Source organism: Pristiophorus japonicus, chromosome 4, assembly GCF_044704955.1.
Source record: "Pristiophorus japonicus isolate sPriJap1 chromosome 4, sPriJap1.hap1, whole genome shotgun sequence".
NCBI lineage: Eukaryota > Metazoa > Chordata > Chondrichthyes > Pristiophoridae > Pristiophorus > Pristiophorus japonicus.
This window is the reverse complement of record NC_091980.1, coordinates 235941771-235967563: the sequence shown is the minus strand read 5'-3', so window position 1 is coordinate 235967563 and position 25793 is coordinate 235941771. Positions and strand designations below refer to the sequence as shown.

At 42.6% G+C, this 25793-nt stretch overlaps 1 protein-coding gene across 7 annotated transcripts in view; it reads left to right on the top strand.

Moving 5' to 3' along the window:
• The window catches only part of ktn1 (kinectin 1), a 152853-nt gene extending 128169 nt beyond the window's left edge, over positions 1-24684 (top strand). For all 7 annotated transcript variants that reach the window (XM_070879167.1, XM_070879165.1, XM_070879163.1 and 4 more), the window contains 4 exons: positions 767-850; positions 1974-2066; positions 4513-4656; positions 23717-24684. In XM_070879167.1, coding sequence (XP_070735268.1) covers positions 767-850; positions 1974-2066; positions 4513-4656; positions 23717-23752 — 357 coding nt within the window. In that variant the 3' untranslated portion in view covers positions 23753-24684. The remainder of the gene's footprint in view (positions 1-766; positions 851-1973; positions 2067-4512; positions 4657-23716) is intronic.
• The last annotated feature ends 1109 nt before the right edge of the window (positions 24685-25793 follow it).

The following is a 25793-nucleotide window of genomic DNA, read 5'->3' as shown; positions in this document are numbered from 1 at the left end:
AAGTATTTTCATCAACCGTTAAGGAAAGTCTTGAGTAAGCTCATTAAAAATTACTGGCTACACAGTTATCACCCCCCCCCCCCCCCCGCCCTCTCTGATCAAAACTCTCCTCTCTTCTCTCTCCTTCACCCCCCCCCCCCCCACATCAAAACTCTCTTCTCTCCTCGGCCTCGGATCAAATCTCTTCCCCGCAGCAACCTGTTTCTTGTAGTCCTCAGCGCGGGAAGGCAGCGGCAGGCCACTCAGCCCGGGATAGGGGCGGGATGCATTGGGTCCCACGCTGCAGGTACGCATCATCACAATCATGGGAGGAGCTACTGCGCATGCGCGAATGCTCTACTGCGCATGCGGACAGCTGCCGGCACTCTTTTAGGTGCAGGACCCTAGCTCCGCCTCCCAATGGACTCGCCATGCCGTGCCAAGCCCCGGGAGAGTCTGCAGAGGGGCCAGAATCCTGGGACATCTTTTTGGCGCCGTTTGGATCATAGGAAGAAATGCGCCGAAAAAACGGGAGGGCCAAATCTGGGCCCATAGTCAGGTTTAGTTGTGATTTCCCCTACAGTGTGAATAACCTGCCGACACTTGCTGTGCAGGGTCACGTGAAAAATTATCATTTGGGTGAGGTACCAAAAGTTGCATGGCACCCACCGAACCATCTCTCAGGAAAGGATCAATGCTTTCAGGAGGGGGAAGGTGAGAAAATTAGCAACAAAAAAAAGAACAAATTAATTAACCAACTTAAATTGCATCTTGTTTTTACTCGCAGCTTAAAACTCAGTTAAATGAAACATTAACAAAATTGAAGACTGAACAGAATGAAGCACAGAAAGTGGTTTCCAATCTATATGAGGTAAAATTCAGTGTTTGTTGTATCAAATATATTGCAAGGTGTATGTAATAAAGACCGACCTCCAGTATAGATCACTTTATAAGCAATTTTGTTGAGCCACCCCAAATGTTTTTCATTTTATTTTTGTTTGTATGGAATTTGCAGCTTTTAGCATATATTTGTAAGTCCCTAAACTGTGTAATCTTCTATGTAACCTAAGTAACATTTAAATGAAAATTCATTTCTAGAGGAACAGATTTGAAAAGCAGGAAAGTTATGTTAAATTTGTATAGAACGTTGGTTAGACCACGTGATTACTTAGCTTGAGTTCTGGTCTCCATATTACAAAAAGGATATAGAGGCACTGGAGATGGTGTAAAAAAGATTTACAAGAATGGTACTCAAACTGAAAAGTTGTAACTATTCAGAAAAACTGAACAAGCATGGCGCTCTTTTCACTTGCAAAGAGAAGGCTGACTGGTGACCTAATAGAGGTCGTTAAAAATTATGAAGGGGTTTGATGAGGTAGATGGAAAGCAGATGTTTCCATTTATGGGGGAGACAAAAACTAGTGGTTATCAATATAAAGCAGTCACGAATAAAAGAATTCAGGAGAAACCTCTGCACCCAGAGAAGGCTTAGAATGTGGAACTTGCTACCACAAGAAGTAGTTGAGGCGAATAGCATAGATTCCTTTAAGGAAAACATAGGTAAGTACATGAGGAAGAAAGGAATAGATGGGATATGCAGATAGTTCGATGAAGGAGGGTGGGAGAATGCTCGTATGGAGCACAGACCAGTTGAGTTAAATGATCTGTTTCTGTGCTGTAAATTCTATGTAAAGGGAATATTTATTGACACTATTTTGAAGTGAGAGAGAAGGGGGAAAGAAGGATTTATATGAGCGCATCTATTTTGATGCTGATGCAATGTTCCCCACAATTCAGGTTTTTGTAGAACTGCTGCGGACTGAAAACCATTGTCTGACATGGCGAACAGAACAGCCTTCATCTTAACTGTTGAATATTCACATTCTGTAGCTCTACCTTGTTCTTTTTAATAAAGCTCTCTTTAGATTTTTCCCTCTCTTTTTTGAAGCATTTTATTTATCTGGAAGTTTTAGAATATTGTTTCTATTTCACAGGCTCAAGGATCTTTGAACAATATTCAGGCAGAAATAGCAAGAGCTGTAAGTGATGGCAATGTCGTCGAAAATAGTGACGTTTCAGAAGTGAAGGTGCGTATGAATCTAAATGGACAACATGACACTTGCTTAACATACCAGATAAATGGCAGACAAGACAGTCATGCATTTTTGTGTTCAGGTCAATACTGTTGGTGTAACTAATGAGTGAGAAGTACTAGCCAAGTTGGCATGAGTCAGAATTGAATTCGAATTAAATTCATGTCTTGTGAAATTTTTGTTGATTATGCTTCACGTCAAGATTTACCGATGTCTGGATCTTTGCTTAGAACAGACATTCCACTGATAGCTTTTATAGATATTGTCCATGTATGTGTTGTTTGTTTTCCTGGCCCCATTCCCGAATTGACATCAACATTTTAAAATTATTTTAATGCAATCATATTCACAATTAATAGTTAACTTTACAGTTATCCAATAAACTTGACCATTTAAAATGTCTGTGTAGTAGTATCCCATGCAGGAAAGATATCTAACAATTATATTCTATGAAAAAAGCATATAGTGCTGGTGGTAAATTAACAATCATTGTTTCTACCGATTTGAGTATGAACTGAGTCTGATCTTTGGAAAAAATGGGTCTCCAGTGGCAGAAGTGTGTTTTTAAATATGTGGACATGGTGTTGTGTTGGTAATGGTACATAATGTTTGGGAAGATGTTGATTTTGTGACAATTTAGGAGCGGGGGGGTGATAATATAGCAGTTTTAGGCAATTGGGGAAGTGAGTTGAAATGTGGGGTGGTAAATAGTTGGAGGAAAGGAGTGAACAGCTGCCTGGAGAAAAACATGGATTTCTAGGTGGAAGGGTAACTACAGTTTAATTTGTTTATTTTGTGGCTGTCCCAAAATTAAAAGCTCCACTAATATTTAAAAGATAACAGCATTCCTTGCAATTAGATGGAAATGAACATAGTTGAGATGGTGTGTGAGGCACAGCACCGCTTATAGTGGAAGGACTGCAAGGTAAATAAAATTGTAAGCATGAACAGTTTAGTTTTAAGCAGGCATATTACTCCAGCATGAGAAGATGTGACAAAATTGTGATACATGAAAGTCAGTTGATGGCTGGCGAGAGCACACTCCAGTCTCTGGTACAGGTGAGAGGGATGGAGCAAAAGCTACCAACACTTAAAGGTTGGGAGACTTGAACGAGAGAAACGCTCTGTTCATGTGCGATAGGATAGAGGGAAAGAAACACTCTGGGAATGTCAGATGAGAGATGACATACTGTGGTGGGTGAGGGGTGGAGGAGAGACACTTGCACATTGGGGGAAGAGGAGGAGATTGATCGAGAGAGCTTGTTGAAGAGAATATGCAGAGAGAAACATGTGCGAAGGGGACTGGTTGTAAGAATGAACCTATGTTTTTGGGGGAGGAGAATGCAACCCTGGATTGGAACAGAGAAGACACAGCATTTATTGAGTGTGGGGTAAGAGTTGCCCTGTTGAGGGAAAGGAGAAGTGACTTGCCAGAGAGAAGGGAAAAGGAATGTTTTTTTTCCTCTGAGCCACCATATCTGCTCGTTGCCATCTCCAGTCCCTCGTTCCCTCCTAAAGGAATTATTTTGAAAGTTAAATAATTGTAGTTGCTGTCAAGGCATAAAGATAAACAAATAAAATACTATAATAGAATTCAGCAGTATTGTGCAGTAGCTAAATGTCCATTCAACATTTAGCCAGCAAGTTGGCTTTGTTTTAGTGTGACTCGTGCTTTAACCCCCTAATATTTTTGGTAAACAATCCTTCTGTGCAGACAATTTCTAACAAGAATACTTAGAATAATATGCAGCTTTAAATTGCAAGACGCCTTGAATATTATTTCAGTCTTTTAAAAAAAAATTTAAAAAAATTTTCACTTCAATTTTACGATGATGACACAACTTTAGCAATGTTGCCATTGATGGAATGGTAGTCTGTTCCAATTCACACTCTCTCACCCTCTCCTGGATGTAGGCACACACATTCTGTTGGCCAGCAAAAGCATAGATATGTAAACCAGTTGTCTGCCTACTTCTATGGTCAGAGAATGGTCAGGCCAACTGATTTGTTGCAGCAAGTGATTTTATTAAGAACATTTTCACTACCGACAGGCCCTTTTATACAAAATTGTGGTACTTGGATGGCAAATTGTGCTACATAAATTGGAATGGAAATTTGTGGGATGTTGTACAACACCATTTGTTTAAGAATGGGGCAGGGCACCGAATGAGAGAAAAAAGAAAAAAACCTTTGATTGTAAACTAAAAGTAGATATGTTGGTTTTATATTTTGTGAAACAGTAATAACTTTATGCAAATTTATACAATTGAGTTTCACATTTTAATTTGCTATCCAGCCAGTGTTACTTATCCAGAATGTTGGGCTTTCTTCTGAACTCTTATAGACCTTGAATATAATAGTTAGCCAGAAATACTGGACTGAAAAATGAACTTACTATGAATTCATAGTTGAATAACTTTTCACTAATTATATTTTTCAGGAACAGTTAGATATCAAGAAGAAAATGTCAGTGGATCTTGCTCAGGATATAATTCAACTGCAGCAGCTACTAAAAACTCTGATTCATCAGCTCTCAAAAGGAAGGGAAAATTCTCAAAATGTTATTTTCCAGCTTGAACAAAAGGTACAAAATAAATATTGAATTCCTTCCACATTCTGACTTGGTTTCAAAGTGTCTTGACTTGATGTATACCTTTTACAGCAATTATCGGTAGCTTTTTGACATATTAAAGAGGAGCTAAAATAGTAATTTCCTTTTTTTGTGTGTGGTGTGCTGGCGACAGTGACCATTTAAGTACATCTACACTTGTTGAAATAACAAGCCAATAATGTGAGCTTAAATTAGTGATTTTGAATTTGTAATGTAGCTGTACATTAAAATATAGTTCAGATATCCATTTCCAATATTGCTTCAACGGGCTCAACATACCTCTAAAAATTCTCTGTTCGTCAACATTTATAATTGAGTAGTCACAAAGCATATGCAGTTGGTTAAAAATAGTTTAATTGAACAGAGAGACCAATAATCATCATCGAGACTGGGCAAGCCAAATTGGCAAAAGTCTTTTGACGGATGAGTTCATGGAAGCAAATCTCCTTCGATTTTGAGAGACTGCTTATGATGATGATGATGAAGCTGGAGGAGATAAGAGATAGAGAGGGGCCAGGCTATGAAGGGATTTAAAAATAAGGATGCGAATTTTGAAATCGAAGCATTGCTTAACCGAAGGCCAATGTAAGTCAGCAAGCATGGGTGAGCGAGACGTGGTGCGAGTTACGACACGGGCAGCCGAGTTTTGGATCCCCTCTAGTTTACTTAGGGTAGAATGTGGGAGGCCAGCCAGGAGTGCATTGGAATAGTCAGCAGCAGATGAACTGAGGCAAGGGCGGAAACGGGCGATGTTACGGAGGTGGAAATAGGCGGTATCAGTTATGTTGCAGATATGTGGTCGAAAGCTAATTTCAGGGTCAAATAAGACACCAAATATGACAGTAGATGAGCAATAGCAAATATTTAAAGAAATCATTCATAATTCTCATACATTCCCTTGAGGAGTGAAAATTCCATGGGAGAAGTGGCCCAACCATGGCTAACTAGCGAATAGGCTGTTTTAGATCTAGTATTGTATAATGAGACAAGGTTAAGAGTAGTAAGCCTGAGGATTTTGGAGGGTTTGAGAAATCAGCAAAGGATGACCAAGAAATTGAAAAAGAGGGAGAAAATAGAATGAGAGTAAACTAGTAAGAAATATCAAGAGATTGTAAGAGCTTCTACAAGTATGTAAAATGGAAGAGATTAGTGAAAGTAAACGTGGGTATCTTGGAGACAAACCCAGGAGAAATAAAGAGGAGTAAGGAAATGGCAGGGACGTTAAGCAAATCTTTTTTATCCGTCTTGACGGTAGAAGACACACAAAACATAGTGGAAATAGTGGGGATCCAAGGGTCAAATGAGAATAAGTAATAATGTTAAAGGAATGAATAATAGTCAAGGAAAAATACTGGAGAAATTAATGAGAGCAAAAGTTGACAAATCTCCTGGACCTGATGGCCTACATCCTAGGGTTTTAAAAGAAGTGGCTGCAGAGGTAGTGGATGCATTGATTCTGGAACAGTCCCTGCGAATTAGAATAAGGTGCCACCCATTTAACAGTGAGATGAGGAGGAATTTTTTCTTTCAGAGGGTTGTAAATCTGTGGAATTCTCTGCTCCAGAGAGCTGTGGAGGCTGGGTCATTGAATTTATTTAAAGCAGAGATAGACATATTTTTCAGCGATAGGGAATAAAGGGTTATGGTGAGCAGGCAGGGAAGTGGAGCTGAGTCCATGATCAAATCAGCCATGATCTCATTGAATGGCCGAGGAGGTGCGAGGGGCCAAATGGCCAACTCCTGCTTCTATTTCTTACGTTCTTATGAATTTGAGGTAGCAAATGTAACCCTGCTATTCAAGAAAGGAGAGCGAGAGAGAAAATAGGAAACTATAGGCCAGTTAACCTGACATCAGTAGTCGGGAAAATGCTAGAATCTGTTTTTTAGGTATGTTGTAACAGGGCACTTAGAAAATCAAAATATGATTTGGCAGTCAGCACAGTTTTATGAAAGGGAAATCATGTTTGACAAATCAATTTTTTGAGGGTGTAACTAGCAGGGTGGATAAGGGGGAGCCAGTGGATGTAATATATTTGAATTTTTAAAAGGCATTCGATAAGATGCCATACGAGATTGTTACATGAGATTAAGGCTCATGGAATTGGGGTAATCTATTCGCTTGGATTGAGGATTCATTCATAGAGAGAAAGCAGAGATTAGGAATTAAAGGGTAATTTTCGGTTGGCAGGTTACAACTAGTGGGATGCTGCAAGGATCAGTGCTTGGGCCTGAGCCATTTCCAATCTCTATCAATTACTGAGTTGAGGGCACATAGAAACATAGAAAATAGGTGCAGGAGTCGGCCGTTCTGCCCTTCGAGCCTGCCCCACCATTCAATAAGATCATGGCTGATCATTCATCAGTACCGCCTTCCTGCCTTCTCTCCATACCCCTTGATCCCTTTAGCTGTAAGGGCCACATCTAACTCGCTCTTAAATATATCCAATGAAGTGGCATCAACAACTCTCTGCGGTAGGGAATTCCACAGGTTAACAACTCTGAGTGAAGAAGTTTCTCCTCATCTCAGTCCTAAATGGCTTATCCCTTATCCTTAAACTATGTCCCCTGGCTCTGGACTTCCCCCAACATCGGGAACATTCTTCCTGCATCTCACTTGTCCAGTCCCGTCAGAATTTTCTATGTTCCTATGAGATCCCCTCTCATCCTTCTAAACTCCAGTGAATAAAGGCCGTCGATCCAGTCTCTCCTCAAATGTCAGTCCTGCCATCCTGGGAATCAGTCTGGTGAACCTTCGCTGCACTCCCTCAATAGCAAGAATGTCCTTCCTCAGATTAGGAGACCAAAACTGAACACCATATTCCAGGTGAGGCCTCACCAAGGCACTGTACACCTGCAGCAAGACCTCCTTGCTCCTATACTCAAATCCCCTAGCTATGAAGGCCAACATACCATTTGCCTCCTTCACCACGTGCATGCCAACTTTCAATGACTGATGTACCATGACACCCAGGTCTCGTTGCATCTCCCCTTTTCCTAATCTGCCGCCATTCAGATATTCTGCCTTTGTGTTTTTGCCACCAAAGTGGATAACCTCACATTTATCCATATTATACTGCATCTGCCATGCGTTTGCCCACTCACCTAACCTGTCCAAGTCACCCTGCAGCCTCTTAGCGTCCTCCTCACAGCTCACACCGCCACCCAGCTTAGTGTCAACTGCAAACTTGGAGATATTACACTCAATTCCTTCATCTAGATCATTAATGTATATCGTAAATAGCTGGGGTCCCAGCACTGAGCCCTGCAGCACCCCACCAGTCACTGCCTGACATTCTGAAAAGGACCCGTTTATCCCGACTCTTTGCTTCATGTCTGCCAACGAGTTTTATCCACGTCAGTACATTACCCCCAATACCATGTGCTTTAATTTTGCACACCAATCTCTTGTATGGGACCTTGTCAAAAGGCTTTTGAAAGTCCAAATACACCACATCCACTGGTTCTCCCTTGTCCACTCTACTAGTTACATCCTCACAAAATTCTAGAAGATTTGTCAAGCATGATTTCCCTTTCATAAATCCATGCTGACTTGGACCGATCCTGTCACTGCTTTTCAAATGCGCTGCTATTTCATCTTTAATAATTGATTCCAACATTTTCCCCACTTCTGATGTCAGGCTAACCGGTCTATAATTACCTGTTTTCTCTCCTTCCTTTCTTAAAAAGTGGTGTTACATTGGCTACCCTCCAGTCCATAGGAACTGATCCAGAGTTGACAGACTGTTGGAAAATGATCATCAATGCATCCACTATTTCCAGGGCCACTTCCTTAAGTACTCTGGGATGCAGACTATCAGGCCCCGGGGATTTATCGGCCTTCAATCCCATCAATTTCCCCAACAAAATTTCCCACCTAATAAGGATTTCCTTCAGTTCCTCCTTCTCACTCGACCCTCTGTCCCCTAGTATTTCCGGAACGTTATTTGTGTCTTCCTTCGTGAAGACAGAACCAAAGTATTTGTTCAACTGGTCTGCCATTTCTTTGCTCCCCATTAGAAATTCACCTGAGTCTGACTGCAAGGGACCTATGTTTGTCTTCACTAATCCTTTTTCTCTTCACATATCTATAGAAGCTTTTGCAGTCAGTTTTTATGTTCCCTGCAAGCTTCCTCTCATACTCTATTTCCCCCCTCCTAATTAAACCCTTTGTCCTCCTCTGCTGAATTATAAAATTCTCCCAGTCCTCAGGTTTGCTGCTTTTTCTGGCCAATTTATATGCCTCTTCCTTGGATTTAACACTCCTTAATTTCCCTTGTTAGCCATCTTCCCCGTTTTATTTTTTACTCCAGACAAGGATGTACAATTGTTGAAGTTCATCCATGTGACCTTTAAATGTTTGCCATTGCCTATCCACCATCAATCCTTTAAGTATTATTCACCAGTCTATTCTAGCCAATTCACGTCTCCTACCATTGAAGTTACTTTTCCTAAAGTTCAGGATCCTAGTCTCTGAATTAACTGTTTCATTCTCCATCTTAATATAAAATTCTACCATATTATGGTCACTCTTTCCCAAGGGGCCTCGCACACTAAGATTGCTAATTAGCCCTTTCTCATTACACATCACCCAGTCTTGGATGTCCAGCCCTCTAGTTGGTTCCTTGACATACTGGTCTAGAAAACCATCCCGAATACACTCCAGGAAATCCTCCTCCACCACATTGCTACCAGTTTGATTAGCCCAATCAATATGTAGATTAAAGTTGCCCATGATAACTGCTGTACCTTTATCGCACGCATCCCTAATTTCTTCTTTGATGCTGTCCCCAACCTCACTACTACTGTTTCATGGTCTGTACACAACTCCCACTAATGTTTTCTGCCCTTTGGTATTCCGTAGCTCCACCCATACCGATTCCACATCATCCAAGCTAATGTCCTCCTTTACTATTGCGTTAATTTCCTCTTTAACCAACAACACCAGCCCACCTCCTTTACCTTTCTGTCTATCCTTCCTGAATGTTGAATACCCCTGGATGCTGAGTTCCCAGTCTTAGTCACCCTGGAGCCATGTGCTGCCAATTACATCATATCCATTAGCAGCTATCTGCGCAGTTAATTCGTTCACCTTATTACGAATACTTCTCGCATTGAGGCACAGAGCCTTCAGGCTTGTCTTTTTAACAAACTTGGTCCCTTTAGAATTTTGCTGTAATGTGTCCTTTTTTGCTTTTTGTCTTGGGTTTCTCTGCCTTCCACTTTTACTTTTCTTTCTATTTTTTGCTTCTGCCCCTATTCTACTTCCCTTTGTCTCCCTGCATAGGTTCCCATCCTCCTGCCATATTAGTTTAACTCCTTCCCCCAATAGCACTAGGACACTCCCCCTACGACATTGGTTCAGGTCCTACCCAGGTGCAGACCGTCCGGTTTGTATTGGTCCCACCTCCCCCAGAACGGGTTCCAATGTTCCAGGAATTTGAATCCCTCCCTTCTGCACCACTCCTCAAGCCACATATTCATCTGAGCTGTCCTGCGATTCCTACTCTGACTAGCACGAGGCACTGGTAGCAATCCTGAGATTACTACCTTTGAGGCCCTACTTTTTAGTTTAGCTCCTAGCTCCTTAAATTCGTCTTGTAGGACCTCATCCTGTTTTTTTTACCTGTATCGTTGGTACCTATATGCACCACAACAACTGGCTGTTCACCGTCCCCCTTCAAAATGTCCTGCAGCTGCTCCGAGACACCCTTGACCCTTGCACCAGGGAGGCAACATACCATCCTGGTGTTATGTTCCTAACACAGATGAGACTGCACACAGGGAGGTTAAAGTAACAGTGACCTCAGTCTTTATTAAGACACTCCAGAGTGAGTAACAGGCCTTAGGGGGCCGGCTTATATACAGTGCTCCCAAGGGATGCTAAGATCCCTTGGGACTTCAGGGGATGCGCTCCCTGGTGGCGGAACGTGGGAGTGCATGCTTTACAGCCTCGATTGCGGCCGCAGAAAAGTTGATCTATTCCCCTTACAATAGAATCCCCTACCACTATTAGCTCTCCCACTCTTTTTCCTGCCCTCCTGTGCAGCAAAGCCACCCACGGTGCCATGAACTTGGCTGCTGCTGCTCTCCCCTGATGAGTCATCCCCCTCAACAATACCCAAAGCGGTATATCTGTTTTGCAGGGGGATGACCGCAGCGGACCCCTGCACTACCTTCCTTCCACTGCTCTTCCTGTTGGTCACCCATCCCCTATCTGGCTGTGTACCCTTTACCTGCAGTGTGGCCAACTCACTAAATGTGCTATTCACGATATCCTCAGCATCGAGGATGCTCCACAGTAAATCCACCCGCAGCTCCAGTGCCGCAACGCGGTCAAGTGCTGCAGCCGGATGCACTTCCTGCACATGTTGTCGTCAGGGACACTGGAAGCGTCCCTGACTTCCCACATAGCGCAGGAGGAGCATGACACGTGTCCGAGGCCTCCTGTCATGACTTAACCCTTACATTAACTTAATTTGGCAACAATGATAAAGGTTACCTACTGATAGGGAAAAGAAAAAGAAAAACTACTCACCAATCACTTACCCCCTTGGCTGTGACGTCACCTTTCGATTTCTTTCTACTTCTTTGTTTACCTTCTGCCCCTGCAGCTGCACCAGCTGGCCTCACGAACTCCCGCCTCCCGCTCGACGCTGCTGCCGATCCCCGGACTCCCGCTGGGCTTTTTATAGGCCTCAGGAACTCCCGCCTCCTGCTCGACACTGCCGCCGATTCCCGGACTCCTGGGCCTTTTATAGGCCTCAGGAACTCCCGCCTCCTGCTCAACGCTGCCGCCGATTCCCGGACTCCCGCTGGGCCTTTTATAGGCCTCAGGAACTCCCACCTCCTGCTCGACGCTGCTGCCGATCCCTGGACTCCCGCTGGGCCTTTTATAGGCCTCAGGAACTCCCGCCTCCTGCGAGACGCTGTTGCCGATCCCTGGACTCCTGCTGGGCCTTTTATAGTGCACCTAGTTAATGTATCCAAGTTTGTTGATGATCGAAAGCTAGGTGGGAAAGAAAGCTGTTAGAGGTTGCAAGGAGGCTGCAAATGGTTATAGACAGGTTTAAGTGAGTGGGCAAGAACCTGGAGTAATTGTGTACAGTTTTGGTCTCTTTACCCAAAGAAGGATGTACTTGTCTTAGAAGGGCGGGACTACAAATGTTCACTAGATTGATTCCTGGGATGAGAGGGTTTTGTCCTATGATGAGAGATTGAGTAGATTGTGTTAGAAATCGGCAAGTTAATTTTAATAATCGGGATCGGCTGTAAACCAATCTGGTGGTATATTGTGTTTAATCAAAGTTTAAGATGGAATATTTCACATTAGTTATACAGCAAAAACATATGACTGTGATAAGAAGCTGATACCAATCCAATTGGACAAATGGCTGGCGCACATGAGCAGTTCTCTGGCTTGCAGCCTCTTTCTCTTTGTCTAGAACTTCCTTTGGTAAAGCATGGGATTGCTCAGAGCTTTCGACTCAACTGCTGTTTCGCTCTCCCCTCATCGTTTGTGTGGGCAACCTTGCGGAGGCTACTTTTATTCTCTCTTTAGGGGTGGGCCTGACATGGGATATTGACAAGACCTTGTGATCTATAGAGTTTCCCTAAGAACTTGCTTATCCAATACCATATCAAGTTCTTTGGTTCGATTCTCGTGTCAACGCCTGTCCTAAAGATGTCTCATGATTTTGGCCACGTCTTTTTCTGTTTATACTTTCTCAGGGTTTCTTCCTTTGAAATTCGTGTCTTATCTCTTTTGTCTCTATTCTCTTTTGTCCCTATCCTCTTTTGATCCCATGAGCCCAAACCAGAAAACTGCTCCAGAGTGTTGCCTCATTATGACTTAGCAAATGTTTACATTAACTTCCCTAAACTTCCATCCATTCTAAGTCTTTCTATAACAAAGTTGAAGTCTTAACTTGAAAACAACAGTTATTGGTCGTCATAGTGCAGAATGCTATAACATCTCAGTCGGGTACCAAAACATTACCATGTCTAAGCATCTAATGCCAGTCTGAGGAGCCACTTCTCAAGACATAACCATTTCAACACAGCATTTTTCGCGTCACAGCTTTAGTCGCATAACCATATACATCCTGATTTCTAACAATTAGGCTTATATTCTCTGGAATTTAGAAGAATGAGGGGTGATCTCATTGAAACATATTACAGGGTAGATGCTGAGAGGCTGTTTTCCCTGGCTGGAGAGTCTAGAACTAGGGGTCATAGACTCAAGATAAGGAGTCAGTTATTTAGGACTGAGGTGAGAAATTTCTTCACTCGTTGGTGAATCTTTGGGATTCTCTACCCCAGAGGGTTGTGGATGCTCAGTCGTTGAGTATATTCAAGACCGAAATCTATAGATTTTTGGACACTAAGGGATTCAAGGGATATGGGGATAGAGTGGGAAAGTAGAGTTGAGGTGGAAGATCAGCCATGATCTTATTGTGTGGCTGTGCAGGTTTGAGGGGCCATATGGCCTCCTACTACTCCTATTTCTTATGTTATTGTAATGGCTCACCTTCATGCTGTCTGTACTCTGTTGTATACTTCATTAGACTCGTACATTACTTACTTTCTTCATGTTTTTATATATGCTTATTGTTCTCAGTCAGAACTAATGAAGTTTCACATGTGAGCAGTATCTTTAAGGATGCTTAAAATCATCACTCTTTTTCCATGTATTTACCTTTCCTCTTCCTGCAACAACAAAGTAATTTGTGGCATTTCACCAATTTTGCCTCTAAATTTATTTCCTTATTTATATAAAAAAAGAAAATTTGAAAAATAGCATCTGTTTGTGGCCTGTTGCTCGGGCTCTGAATGAGCATCACTTTTAACAATTAAAGAATGTGACCTAAAGAACATTTTAGTTCATATTTTCATAGGCTCACGGAAATTAAGCAAAATTGCTCATCCTTTCAAGCATGGTTGAAGATTTTCTTTTCAGAAAATACTGTACTCCAGCACTTAGTGACTTGAGCTTACAGCAGCAACATTTTAAGAATAGCAAATTAACAACTTCTCTTCTAAGCCGTCTCTCCAATTTAGAACATTTTTGTTTTATCAAGTACTGCAAGAGCTATTGTATTCTTGGAAAACTGTCTATCAGGAAGTACTCTGCAAAAATTATTGGTATGGGATGGGAGTTGTCCAATGAGGAGAGATTGAGTAGAATGCGCCTATATTCTCTGGAGTTTAGAAGAATGATAGGTGAGCTTATTGAAACATACAAAATTCTGAGAGGGCTTGACGGTAAATGCTGAGAGGCTGTTTTCCCTGGCTGGAAAGTCTAGAACTCGGGTTCATAGTCTCAGAATAAAAGGTTAGCCATTAAGACTGAGATGAGGAGAAATGTCTTCACTTAGAGCATTGTGAATCTTTAGAATGCTCTACTTCAGAGGGCTGAGAGTATATTCAAGGCGGAGATTGACAGATTTTTGGACTTTAAGGGAATCAAGGGATATGGGAAAGTGGAGTTGAGGTCGAAGATCAGCCATGATCTTATGGCCTCGAGGGACCATATGGCATATTCTGCTCCTATTTCTTATGTTCTTATGTTATCTTACAAAGTTGTTTTGGCAAGTAGCTTAGATGCTCTCAAAAGGAGACTTAATGTGTACCTGAAGGAAAAAAGATATGCTGAAAGTCTAGGATAAGATAGATTGAATGGGAGACTCGGAATATAAACACTAGCACCGACTAGTTGGGCCGAATGGCCTGTTTCTGTGCTGTATATTCTACGTAATAAATTCAGAGTAAGTTTTGAAGCAACTGTCCTTTTAAAAGTTCCTACGACTATGTTCAGGCATCTTAACCATATTATCTGGTTTATTTTCTTCGAGCAGAGATCATTTCTAACGCAATGGGATCATGTATTTTAGCAAAGAGCAACATATTTGGGTAATTCTATTGCTGAATGCAAAATCTACATTCCCTCATTTGTGAGCCCGATGTTGTCCAAAGCAAGAGCATGTGGAACAGCATTTGATGAATTTTAACTGGACTGCTATATGGTTCAATGCAGTGTATATGAACTCGAGTACTGCACCAGAAATGCTAAAACTTGTACCAACAGCACCCATTTTTTACACAATGCTCCTAATTAAATCTGCTCCTGAAATAGACATAACTGGCCTCTTAACAGACTATGAATTGAAGCAGAGTTAGTGCCTGTTAGATTCACTACCGTCATGCCTCTATACCAATAATTTTTGCAGGGTACTTCCTGATACAGTTTTCCAAGAATACAATAGCTCTTGCAGTACTTGATAAAACAAAAATGTTCTAAATTGGAGAGACAGCTTAGAAGAGAAGTTGTTAATTTGCTATTCTTAAAATGTTGCTGCTGTAAGCTCAAGTCACTAAGTGCTGAAGCATAGTATTTTCTGTAAAGCCTATCTTCAACCATGCTTGAAAGGGTGAGCAATTTTGCTTAATTTCTGTGAGCCTATAAAAATATGAATTAAAATGTTCTTTTAATTGGTAAAAGTGATGCTCATTCAGAGCCCGAGCAACCGGCCACAAACTGATGCTATTTGTCAAATTTTCTTTTTTTATATAAATAATGGAAATAAAGTTAGGAAAAACTGGTGAAATGCCACAAATTACAATCTAGTGAACCTTTGTTGCATCCCTCTCTAAGGCAATTATATCTTTCCTTGGGTAATGAGACCAAAACTGTACACAGTACTCCAGGCGTGGTCCCACCAAAGCCATGTACAAATTGCAGCAAGACTTCCTTACTCTTGTACTCCAACCCACTTGCAATAAAGGCCAATTGCCTTCCTAATTTGTGTACAAGGGCACCCAAATCCCTCTGAACACCAAATTTTCATAGTTTCTCTGTTTTTCTGTTCTTTCTACCAAAGTGAATAACCTCACATTTCCCCACATTGTAGTCCATCTGCCTCCTTGCCCACTCACTTGACCTGTCTGTATCCCTTTGCAGACTCTTTGTCCTCCTTGCAGCTTACTTTCCCACCTAGCTTTCTATTATCAACGAGTTCACATTCTAACCACTGAGTAAAGAAATTTCTTGTTATTTCTGTATTGGATTTATTAGTAACTGTCTTGAATTTATGGACCCTAGTTTTGGGTTCTCCCACAAATGGAAACATTCTCTCCACATCTCCCTTGTCCAACCGATTCAGAATTTTAAAGACTTCTATAAGGCCTCCACGAAGTCTTCTCTTTTGTGAAAAAAAAACACCCTAATCTATTCAATCTTTCCCAATAGCTGCAATCTCTCACTTCAGGTACCATCCTTGTAAAAATGTTTTCACTTTCTCCAAAGCTTCCATTGTCTTTTCATAGGGCCCAAGTTTCCACATGATTTGCGCCTGATTTTTAGGAGCAACTGGTGGAGAACGGACTATCTTAGAAATCGCAATTCTGCACATTTTTTTTTCTGCAGTTCTAGTCAGTTAGAACAGTTCCACTTTGGAACAGAATTTGTTTCTTCAAAAGGGGGCGTGTCCGGCCACTGACGCCTGATTTCAAAGTTTCCACAGTGAAAACGTACTCCAAACTAAAGTAGAATGGAGCAAGTGAAGATTTTTGTAGAACTGAAAAAACCTGTTCGACACATTAAAAAATCAGGCGCAGGTTACAAATTGGGCATAGGGAACGAGGGGGGGAGGGGAAGGGAAGTCATTAAATTCTACAATAAATCCTTAGTTATACTTATACAAATATTATACAAATAAATCCAACCTGAATAAAAAATTTATAAGCAAAGAAAAGATTAAATAAATCATGTTCCTACCTGTGTGAAAGTTCTCCAGGCAGGCCTTTAGGAAGCGGTTTGCCGTTGGGACCGAAGGCTGAACGGGCCGGGCCCAAGATTTCGGGCAGGGCCCGGCCCCAGCACCAGAGGTAGGTGGCGTCAGGTCGGGTCGGGAGGGAGGGAGGGAGAGGGAAGGAGGGAGGTCAGGTTGGAGAGGGGGCGGGGGAGGTCGGGGACGGGGAGGTCAGGTCGGATCCAGTCCGGGGGCGGGGGTGGGAGTAGAGTCGGGTGGGAGCGGCAGTGGCAGTGGCAGACGCAGACGGGTCGGTGGGGGGGGGGGGGGAAGCAGGAGCGGCAGCGACAGGTGGGTCGGGTCCGGGGCGGGGGGGGGAAAACAGCAGCGGCAGACGGGACGGGTCGGGTTGGGTCCGGTCCAGGGGGGGGGGAGTGGCAGACGGGTTGGGTCCGGTCCGGGCGGGGGGGGAAAGCAGGAGCGGGAGTCGGGAGGAAGCAAGAGCTGGCCGTGGGAGGAGCCTTATTCACGCCGCCCCAGTGAGGCCATTCGGCCAGGGCTAGGGGCTGCGTGCTTCGGGCGCCTGGAGCTACTGCACTTGCGTGCCCACTGTAGCGCGCATGTGCAGAGGTCCCGGCACTGCTTTCAGCGCAGGGACCTGGCTCCGCCCCCTACAGCTCCTGCTGTGCCGCGCCGAGGGCCAGAGGACCTGCAGGGAGGTGGAGAATATGGAGGGTTTTTTTAGGCGCACTTTGTGGCGCGAAAAACGGGCGTCCAGGTCGGGACTGCGCCGTTCTAGGTGCGGCTCGAAACTTGGGCCCAAAGTGTGGGGACCAGAATTGTGCACAGTACCCTAAGTGCAACCTGACCAGGGTCCTATACAAGTTTAACATTACTTGGCTATTTTGAATTCTATATGCCTAGAAATAAATCCCAATGCTTTATTAGCATTTTTGTAATTGCTTTGCTGACCTGCAATGCTGCTTTAATTGTTCACCTGTACCCCTGGATCTCTTTGTTCTTTTGCCCTATTCAGTTTCTTATTTTCTAAGCTGTAGGTGATGTTCCTGTTTTTCCTACCAAATTGCATCACCTCACTTTTATCTGTGTTAAAGATCATTTGCCATTTAACTGCCCAGTCTGCAAGTTTTCTAATGTCTTCTTGTATTGTGTTGCATTCTTCCTCAGTGTCAACTATACCAATTTGGTTGTAAATTTTGACATTGAGTTACTTATTCCTAAATCCAAATTATTAATGAAAATTATGAATAACAGTGGTCCCAGCGCTGATCCTTGTAGAACACCACTTTCTGCCTTCCTCCAATCTGAATAACTACCCTTCAACTTCTACACTCAATTTCCTATATTTTAGCCAGTTTGCTATCTATTCAGCTATTGACGCCACATACCTAACCTTTGTCATGCGCTTACCATTTGGTACCTTATCAAAGGCTTTACTATGTGAAGAACTTAATTTTGGAGAGTAGCATCTGTATTGCCACTAAATCAAATGTTTAATGAAGGAAATTTATCTTGACCTGAATGACTTTTCAGCTTGTAAAAACGGAGATTCTGCTATTTTGGGTCAGGTGGTGAATAATGCTGCTTGTGAGCTCCTGGTACTTTCCATCCTTACTTGGTCTGGCCTATATGTGTCTCCAGACCCACAGCAATGTGGTTGACTCTTAACTGCTCTCTCAAATGGCCTAGCAAGCCACTCAGTTGTATCAAACTACTTTGGACAGGCGCAGCACCCCACCTCCCCCACCAACTGCTGGAGCACAGGTCGGTGGGGTGGGGTGGCACCGTTGGGCCCCCGGTGGACCTTGCTGCGAGGAGCATTCGTAATAAGGTGAATGAATTAACTGCACAGATAGCTGTTAATGGATATGATGTAATTGGGATTACGGAGACATGGCTCCAGGGTGACCAAGGCTGGGAACTCAACATCCAGGGGTATTCAATATTCAGGAAGGATAGACAGAAAGGAAAAGGAGATGGGGTAGCGTTGTTGGTTAAAGAGATTAACGCACTAGCAAGGAAGGACATTAGCTTGGATGATGTGGAATCTGTATGGGTAGAGCTGCGGAAAACCAAAGGGCAGAAAACGCTAGTGGGAGTTGTGTACAGACCATCAGACAGTGGTTTTGAGGTTGGGGACAGCATCAAACAGGAAATTAGGGATGTGTGTAATAAAGGTATTACAGTTATCATTGGTGACTTTAATCTACATAGAGATTGGGCTAACCAAACTGGTAGCAATATGGTGGAGGAGGATTTCCTGGAGTGTATAAGGGATGGTTTTTGAGACCAATATGTCGAGCAACCAACGAGAGAGCAGGCCATCCTCAACAGGTTCTTGTGCAATGAGAGAGGATTAATTAGCAATCTTGTTGTGCGAGGCCCCTTGGGGAAGGGTGACCATTATATGATAGAATTCTTCATTAAGGTGTAAAGTCTCACAGTTAATTCAGAGATGAGGGTCCTGAACTTAAAGAAAAGTAACTTAGATGGTATGAGGCGTGAATTGGCTAGGATAGACTGGTGAATTATACTTAAAGGGTTGAAGATAGGTAGGCAATGGCAGACATTTAAAGATCACATGGATGAACTACAAAAATTGTACATCCCTTCTGGCGTAAAAATAAAACTGGGAAGGTGGCTCAACTATGGCTAGCGAGGGAAATTAAGGATAGTGTTAAATCCAAGGAAAAGGCATATAAATTGGCCAGAAAAAGCAGCAAACCTGAGGACTGGGAGAAATTTAGAATTCAGCAGAGGAGGACAAAGGGTTTAATTCGGAGGGGGGAAATAGAGTATGAGAGGAAGCTTGCAGGGAACATAAAAACTGACTGCAAAAGCTTCTATAGATATGTGAAGAGAAAAAGATTAGTGAAGACAAACGTAGATCCCTTGCAGTCAGAATCATGTGAATTAATAATGGGGAACAAGGAAATGGCAGACCAATTGAACAAATACCTTGGTTCTGTCTTCACTAAGTAAGACACAAATAACCTCCCGAAAATATTCGGAGACTGAGGGTCGAGTGGGAAGGAGGAAATAAGGAAAATCCTGAAGTCAGGAAATGGTGTTAGGGAAATTGATGGGATTGAAGGCCGATAAATCCCCAGGGCCTGATAGTCTGCATCCCAGAGTACTTAAGGAAGTGGCCCTAGAAATAGTAGATGCATTGGTGATCATTTTACAACATTCCATGGACTCTGGATCAGTTCCTATCGATTGGAGGATAGCTAATGTAACCCCACTTTTTAAAAAAGGAGGGAGAGAGAAAACACGGAATTATAGACCGGTTAGCCTGACATCGATAGTGGGGAAAATGCTGGAATCAATTATTAAAGATGTAATAGCAGCGCATTTGGAAGCAGTGACAGGATCGGTCCAAGTCAGTATGGATTTATGAAAGGGAAATCATGTTTGACAAATCTTCTAGATTTTTTTGAGGATGTAAATAGTAGAGTGGATAAGGGAGAACCAGTGGATGTGGCGTATTTGGATTTTTAAAAAGGTTTAGACAAGGCCCCACACAAGAGATTAGTGTGCAAAATTGAGGCACACGGGATTGGGGGTAATGTATTGACGTGGATAGAGAACTGGTTGGCAGACAGGAAGCAAAGAGTGGGAATAAACAGGTCCTTTTCAGAATGGCAGGCAGTGACTAGTAGGGTTCAGTGCTGGGACCCCAACTATTTACAATATATATTAATGATTTAGACGAAGGAATTGAGTGTAATATCGCCAAGTTTGCAGATGACAGTAAGCTGGGTGGCAGTGAGTTGTGAGGAGGATGCTAAGAGGCTGCAAGGTGACTTGGACAGGTTAGGTGAGTGGGCAAATGCATGGCAGATGCGGTATAATGTGGATAAATGTGAGGTTATCCACTTTGGGGGCAAAAACACGAAGACAGATTATTATCTGAATGGCGGCAGATTAGTAAAAGGGGAGGTGCAACGAGACCATGGTACATCAGTCATTGAAAGTAGGCATCCAGGTACAGCAGGTGGTGAAGAAGGCAAATGGCATGTTGGCCTCTAAAGCGAGGGGATTTGAGTATAGGAGCGGGGAAGTCTTGCTGCAGTTGTACAGAACATAAGAACATAAGAATTAGGAACAGGAGTAGGCCATCTAGCCCCTCGAGCCTGCTCCGCCATTCAACAAGATCATGGCTTATCTGGCCGTGGACTCAGCTCCACTTACTCGCCCGCTCCCCATAACCCTTAATTCCCTTATTGGTTAAAAATCTATCTATCTGTGATTTGAATACATTCAATGAGCTAGCCTCAACTGCTTTGGTGAGACCACACCTTGAGTATTGTGTGCAGTTTTGGTCTCCTAATCTGAGGAAGGACATTCTTGCTATTGAGGGAGTGCAGCGATGGTTCATCAGACTGATTCCCGGGAATGCAGGACTGACATATGAAGAAAGACTGGATCGACTAGGCTTGTATTCACTGGAATTTAGAAGAATGAGAGGGGATCTCATAGAAGCATATAAAATTCTGACGGGATTGGACAGGTTAGATGCAGAAAGAATGTTGGGGAAGTCCAGAATCAGGGGTCACAGTCTAAAGATAAGAGGAAGCCATCTTGGACCGAGCTGAAGAGAAACTTTTTCACCCAGAGAATTGTGAAGCTATGGAATTCTCTACCACAGAAAGTTGTTGAGTCCAGTTCGTTGGATATATTCAAAAGGGAGTTAGATGTGGCCCTTACGGCTAAAGGGATCAAGGGGTATGGAGAGAAGGCAGGAGTGGGGTACTGAAGTGCCATGATCATATTGAATGGTAGTGCAGGCTCGAAGGGCCGAATGGCCTGCTCCTCCACCTATTTTCTATGTTTCTATGTTTCATTGGAGGAGGGCCAATTTCAGTGGGTTGAGAACGGACTTGGCCCAAGTAAATTGGAATTAAGCTTTGTCAGGCAAAACTGTAATGGAACAATGGGTTGCCTTTAAAGCGGAGATGGTCCGGGTGCAGTTGAGGTACATTCCCATAAGGAGGAATGGTAGGGCAACCAAAGCCAGAACTCCCTCGATGACGAAAGAGATAGAGAGTAAGACGAAGCAGAAAAATGGGGCGATGACGGATGTCAGGTTGAGAATGCAAGTGAGAACCAGGCTGCGTATAGAAAGTTCAGAGGGGAAGTGAAAAAGGAAAGGGGGGCAAAGAGAGAGTATGAAATGGCAGCTAACATAAAAGGGAATACAAAAGTCTTCTTCAGGCATATAAATAGTAAACCGGTAGTAAGAGGAGGAGTGGGGCCGATTTAAGTACCAAAAAGGAGACCTATGCATGGATGCAGAGCGCATGGCTGAGGTACTAAACTTTGCATCTATCTTTACCAAGGAAGAAGATGCTGTCAAAGTCATAGAAAGAAGAGGTAGTTGAGATACTGGATGGGATCAAAGTTGATAGAGGAGGCACTAGAAAGGCTGGCTGGACTTAAAGAAGAAAGTCACCAGGACCGAATGAGATGCATCCAAAGATGCTGAGGGAAGTCAAGGTGGAAATTGCGGAGATACTGGCCGTAATCATCCAATCCTTCTTAGATACGGGGGTGGTGCCAGAGGATTGTAGAATTGCAAATGTTACACCCTTGTTCAAAAAAGTGTGTAAGGATAAACTCAGCAACTACAGGTCCATTTAGCTTAACCTCAGTGGTGGGGAAGCTTTTAGAAACTATGGGCCCAAGTTTCCACACGATAAAAAATGGGCGCCCCTCCGAGCTGGGCGCCCGTTTTTTCGCGCCTAAAACGGCGCAGGAAAAAAAAACTCGCAATTCTGGAGCGTTCTGCAGCTCCTTGTCTGTTTGGCGTGGCGCCCAGGGGGGCGGAGCCTACACTCGCGCCGATTTTGTAAGTGGGAGGGGGCGGGTACAATTTAAATTAGTTTTTTTCCTGCCGCCAACACTGCGCGTGCGCGTTGGAGCGTTCGCGCATGCTCAGTGTGAAGGAAACATTGGCACTCGGACATTTTTGTAGTTCTTTGTAGCTGTTTAATTTTTGAACATTTTTTAATAAAAGCACATTGCCATCAGCACTTGCAGCCTTCTCACTGTCTCCTCTCCCCCCCCCCCCCCCCCCCCCCCCCGGCGGGAAGAACGGGCGCCGCCCCCCCCCCGCGGGAAGAACGGGCGCCTCCTTTGTCCACCCCCCGCGTGGGAAGAACGGGCGCCTCCTTTCTCCCCCCGCGGGAAGAACGGGCACCTCCTCCATACCGCCCCCCCGCGGGAAGAATGGGCACCTCCTCCTCACTTCCCCCCCCTCACCTCCGCGGGAAGAACGGGCGCCTCAGGCTGACTGCAGCATTCTCCGTGCCTGAAGCACTTTCACACAGGTAGGAAGAATGTTTCTTTAATCTTTTCTTTGCTTATAAATGTTTATTCAGGTTGGATTTATTTGTAGAAGTATAAATAAGGATTTATTATAGAATTTAATGACTTCCCTTTTCCCCCCCCCCCCACCTCGTTCTGGACGCCTAATTTGTAACCTGCGCCTGATTTTTTAATGTGTAGAACAGGTTTTTTCAGTTCTACAAAAATCTTCACTTGCTCCATTCTAAGTTAGTTTGGAGTACGTTTTCACTGTGGAAACTTTGAAATCAGACGTCAGTGGCTGGGCACACCCCCTTTTGAAGAAAAAAATTCTGTTCCAAAGTAGAACTGTTCTACCTGACTAGAACTGCAGGAAAAAAAATGTGGAGAATTGCGATTTCTAAGATAGTCCGCTCTCCACCAGTTGCTCCTAAAAATCAGGCGCAAATCATGTGGAAACTTGGGCCCAAAAATCCGGGACAAAATTAATTAAACAAAGCCAGCATGAATTTGTTAAAGGCAAATCGTGTTTAACTGAATTGATTGAGTTTTTTGATGAGTTAACAGAGGGTTGATGAGGACAATGTGATTGATGTGGTGTACATGGACTTCCAAAAGGCTTTTATAAAGTGCCACATAATAGACTTGTCAGCAAAATTGAAGCTCATGGAATAAAAAGCACAGTGGCAGCATGGATGCGAAATTGGCTAAGTGACAGGAGAGTAGTGGTGAATGTTTGTTTTTCGGACTGGGGGAAGGTATACAGTGGTGTTCCCCGGGGGCCGGTACTAAGACCACTGCTTTTCCGGCGCCTCAATGAAGTAATAGGTTTGAGTCTTCTGGGAAATTGTCCTGAGTTTGCTTTTTTGATGTATCTTGTGTGTAAAACCCAATTGCTCTGTAAAAATTGTATTAAGCTGTAACTGCTAAGATCCTTATTTTTATTTGCTTTTTAGGCAACTGGAATGCTGAAGGAAGGAGCTTCTGTTTGAAGATGGTGCTATGGTTTGCACCTTGATTTGCCAAATTAAAGCCTTATTTATGTTTTTCTCCCTTCTTAATTGTCAAACACTGAATAGAGCTTTACTTTTGTGTTGTTTTTAAATATTGGATTAAACTACTGATTCAAAACTATTGTAGGCAGCTTGAGAGTTTTTAGTTTTATAAAACATGATATCCAATCTGTACATTCCTAAACGCAAATAAGTTGTGTTTAAATTTTTTTTTGCTAAATGCCAATGTTAACTACCAGCAAATATAATTTGGGCAAAACCAGGAGCTTAAAAAAAAAAATAATTCTAGCGGCACATTTGCTTTTGGGTTTAAAATTTAAATTTTCAGGGTTAGCTGCTTCTACTTTTCAGCATCAAATACTCCTCATTTTGTCGCTAACTTAGAAAATCTGAAGAACTTTGTAAATGTGACGCTGAATAAAGGGATGCTTGTTTCTAAGCCAAAAAACTGAAGCTTCATTCAGTAAAGCACTACTGTTTTTACTGTAGTGTGGCCAGATGAAATGTTAACCTAGACAGCAGTATATCAGTTGATTTCTATAATGTCACTTTGAGGGTTGAATAGTAACATTCTGCAGTAAATGTTGGATATTCAGTTATTGCTGATTTCTCAGTACAAACTTTTTTTTTCTGTTAAGTGGGCTTGAAATACAGTTGACCTGTGGTGTATTGGAGGCATTCGTGGCTACATACCCAAGCTGCTAGTTGAAAAAAAGGTTTATAGAAAAAAAAGGTGAACAGTTCAAATTGATGCTGCTTTGATATTTTACTGTTTTCTTTAAGGTAGAATTGAAACTATTTACTTTTAAAGAGCTACCATTTTTTTAAATAAAAGTTATGAACTGTAAATAAGTCCTATGTAAAAATGAGGGAAAAATAAAATCTCCTTTGCATCTTGTTTTTCTATGAAATGGTCACTTTGTTATTTAGTGCAGTGAGGAAGTTTGCCATGAGGTCTGGGATCCAACAATGGGGTTGGGAAACGTGTGGTATCAGAATATTACGGAAGATATTGGTGCTGTGGGTTCCTTCCACTTGCTGCTGATGTTGGTAGACTGGGATTTATTAGCAACAGTGTCCAAAGTATTGATCAGTGCAGTTCAAAATTAAATGACAGTTAATGTATCTGAATAAGTGAAGTAGTCCTCAACTATTCTGAAATTTTAAACATCTTGCATTTTTATTTCAGAAGCTGCTCATGAGGTAAACTATGTAATCTGATTCCTGATCTACGATGCAGAGTTTTTATAGAAATTGAGATGTGATAAAAACTAAATTTACCCAATTGTTGGTAGCGTTCTGTTTGTTTAAAATAGAGCAGCATTCAATGGTGCAGCATCCTGTTGATGTCTGCGCAGCTAAGGCATGTAGTCTGTAGTCATAGATATGTGGTGGTTAGCAATGTTCTCTTTAGCTCTGGAGTTCCTGTGCAGCCGGCTCAGTGGCTTTTAAATGGAAACACCGCGCATATGCGGAATTTTGAATGGGCCGTGCCCCCCCACACCCCGAAAAAGAAAATTGGAGGGAGCTTTGATGGTTACCACATGACCTTTTTTTCCCTATGGCAGTTTTGATGTGATTTTTTTTCATAGACTCATTCTGCGATATGAGTGAGGAAGTTTAATCTGATTTTAAAGCTCAGTAGTGTAATGAATACTTTGTGTTTAGTAAACTATCTGTTTGTATTTACTTTCCTATTCCTTTCCAACTTTTTATTGTTTCATTTCCCAATGCACCATTCCGCGATGAGGCATGTGGAAAAAATGCTGCTTGGCATCTACAAGTACTGTTCTGTAATGCAACAGTAAGAGTTAAGCTATGTAGTAAATGTTGTTAAAAATAGGGGAGGGGAAGAAAGGAAATTTGGGGACAGTGTTCTGGACTGACGTGAGCAAAACATCCAGCAAATTTGTATTGCAATGCATCACCAGTAAATGGGCAGAAAATCTTTTAACTAAAGGTGCTTATGTTTTTATATTGTCTTAAATGTAAATGTAAAGAATTTTTAAAAGATTCAGGA